The sequence below is a fragment of the Entamoeba invadens genome (genome assembly GCF_000330505.1).
Source record: "Entamoeba invadens IP1 unplaced genomic scaffold scaff_1105074725255, whole genome shotgun sequence".
NCBI lineage: Eukaryota > Evosea > Mastigamoebida > Endamoebidae > Entamoeba > Entamoeba invadens.
The window spans coordinates 45,247-47,580 of NW_004191791.1; the positions used below are offsets into that span (position 1 = coordinate 45,247).

General features: G+C 29.9%; 1 protein-coding gene across 1 annotated transcript; it reads left to right on the top strand.

Annotated features, from left to right (window-relative positions):
- On the top strand, positions 1-1,531 carry EIN_039730 (hypothetical protein; the record flags this gene model as incomplete). The annotated part of the gene is made up of 1 exon (XM_004184777.1): positions 1-1,531. A coding segment is annotated over one exon (1,531 nt), but the record flags the coding sequence as incomplete, so codon positions are not given.
- Between the last annotated feature and the right edge of the window lie 803 nt (positions 1,532-2,334).

Genomic DNA, 2,334 nt, shown 5'->3' on the forward strand with positions numbered 1-2,334 from the left:
CAAAATTGTTATTTACACAAAAACTATTACTCAAAAGTTCTTGGACGACATCTCTACATTCTGTTTGGACCACTATAATATCTCTGTCGGTATTGGAATTACAAGTGGTTTGGCAGTCACTGATAAAAACATTTCTAATTTAAAAATAGTGCCACACGACCCGGACTTTGTCAAACGGTCTGAAATTGCTTCAAAAAAGTGTGAGACAGTTAACGTAAAAATAATTAAAAAAGTTGACACTTTAAATGATATAAAATTCAAAGAAATTGTTGATGAAATGAAAATTAAACACTCAAAAATTTTGCAATTGGAAGTGATTAACAACGCCATTCAAGAATTTGATTTTTCAGATGTCGTTTGTAAAGAATTGGAGTTAAAAGTCAAGAGTGGGAATATCATCAAAGTTTCCAACAAGACGAATATCTACAAAATGATGGTGGAGACTAAAAATGGTGTAATAGATCTTAAAAACATTTGTATGAACAAATACATCAAGATACTAAAAATAGATGGGGAGGTTCTTCTCGACAAAACTGCAAAGTCGGAATTGTTTTTTAAACCACCAAAACACTTTTTTGAGTTGTCACTGAACATCACAAACCCTCAGAACGTCTTTTTTGATTTTTCCAACAATTATGGTCTTCTACAGAAAGTTTCATTGACTTCAAAGAACGAATTCTACGACTTCGGTTATTTTGAACACCTCGAGGAAATAAATGTGACGTGTTTAGCACCGAACGAATGTCTTATTAAACTTCCACATCGTCACAAAGACATATTGGACTATTACAGATCATCGCCAGAAAAAGTCAAATCATACCGGAAAGCACTTTTTGTGAAGAGTTTAGTCGCCAAAATCAAATTTGAAAGACTTGAGAATTACTCAGAAATTCACATTGAAGGAAACATCGATGAACTCAATTTAGAGGAGTGTCAAGAGTGCACTGTTTTGATTATTAACTCAACTGCAAATGAGACTAAAATAGTTCCTTACTATTTGGACTACAACATGGCCGTGAATAAAGTCTTGAGGAAGAAATATCCCTATGGAGATAATCATAAATTGAAAATATTTGGGATGCAAGAATTGGTAATACAAGGGAATGTGTATGTTCATGAGAAGAAATACTTGCCTTTAGTATACGTCGGAATAGACTCAAAAGTAAAAATTGATTCACCGTTCATTACACAAATTGTTGGATTTTCATTGGAAGACCTTTATAAAGAATCGTATTTCAGAGAAAAGAACGCATCAGAAATTATTAATGAAGTGAAGATTGTCGGAAATGTGATGTTTGGAGACACTTTGGGAGTTGTGGAGCAATTCGGTGAAAAGACGGTGTTAATATACAAAAATGGTTTGGACCAAAAAATTAAAAACATTAAACCAAATGTTGAGGGCAAGACAAAGAAAAAGGTAATGAAATTCGATAGAGATTTGAACGAATACGACGAAGAAAATTATGAAGAGGAAGATTTTTATGAAAATGAAGAAGAGTTGGGAGATAAAGAAAAACAGTTTTTACTGTAAAAATGTGATTCAAATCGATTAAAATAATAATTTGTTGGTTTAATACTTTCTGTATTTTGACCCTTCGAGGACCGGAAAAATCAAAATTTGTAAATAATAAAACTCTTAGTCAATTGTAATGTAAATGTGACATTTTTTTCTTTAATTTTTTCAAAAAAAGCTAGACACCCTGGACGACGGCTCTAGTAAATTTTTATAGCAAATTTTTATAAATTATAGTAAAAAAGTGAATTTTTTGTTGAAGTTGGGATGAACAAAGGTTCACTTTTTTGCTTGATTTTTTCAGAAACAAGTCACAGTTCAATGGAAAAGTCAGATCAAAATTTTATTGAGATGACCACAACTTATAACAATAATAAAATTAATTATAAAATATAACAAAGAGATAACTGTAACGTAAAACATACTGGTCCGGAATATTCAAAATCAATTGCATCATAAAATAACATAGAAAAGAAAATAAATAACAGACTTTGAGGTGTATTGAAATTTCAATATGCAATTGATCTCAAAAACAACAACAAGGGAAATTAAATAGATTTTTTTGTAAACTTTGAAAAATACAATAATTTAAAAAATTGGGTTTAATTTTTTTTGTTAAAGAAATAAGATAAGACGAAAAGACACTTTTGTTTGTTCCGACTTCGAAAAATAAATCTTAAAGAAAACAAGTGCAAAATAAACAAAAAATAACTAAAATACATTTTCAAAAGTATCAAAAATCGCAAAATCGAGAAAATTTTATAAAATCAACTTTAACAGTCAAAATAGTCGTTTTTAAATAAACTTTGATCACCACGAGG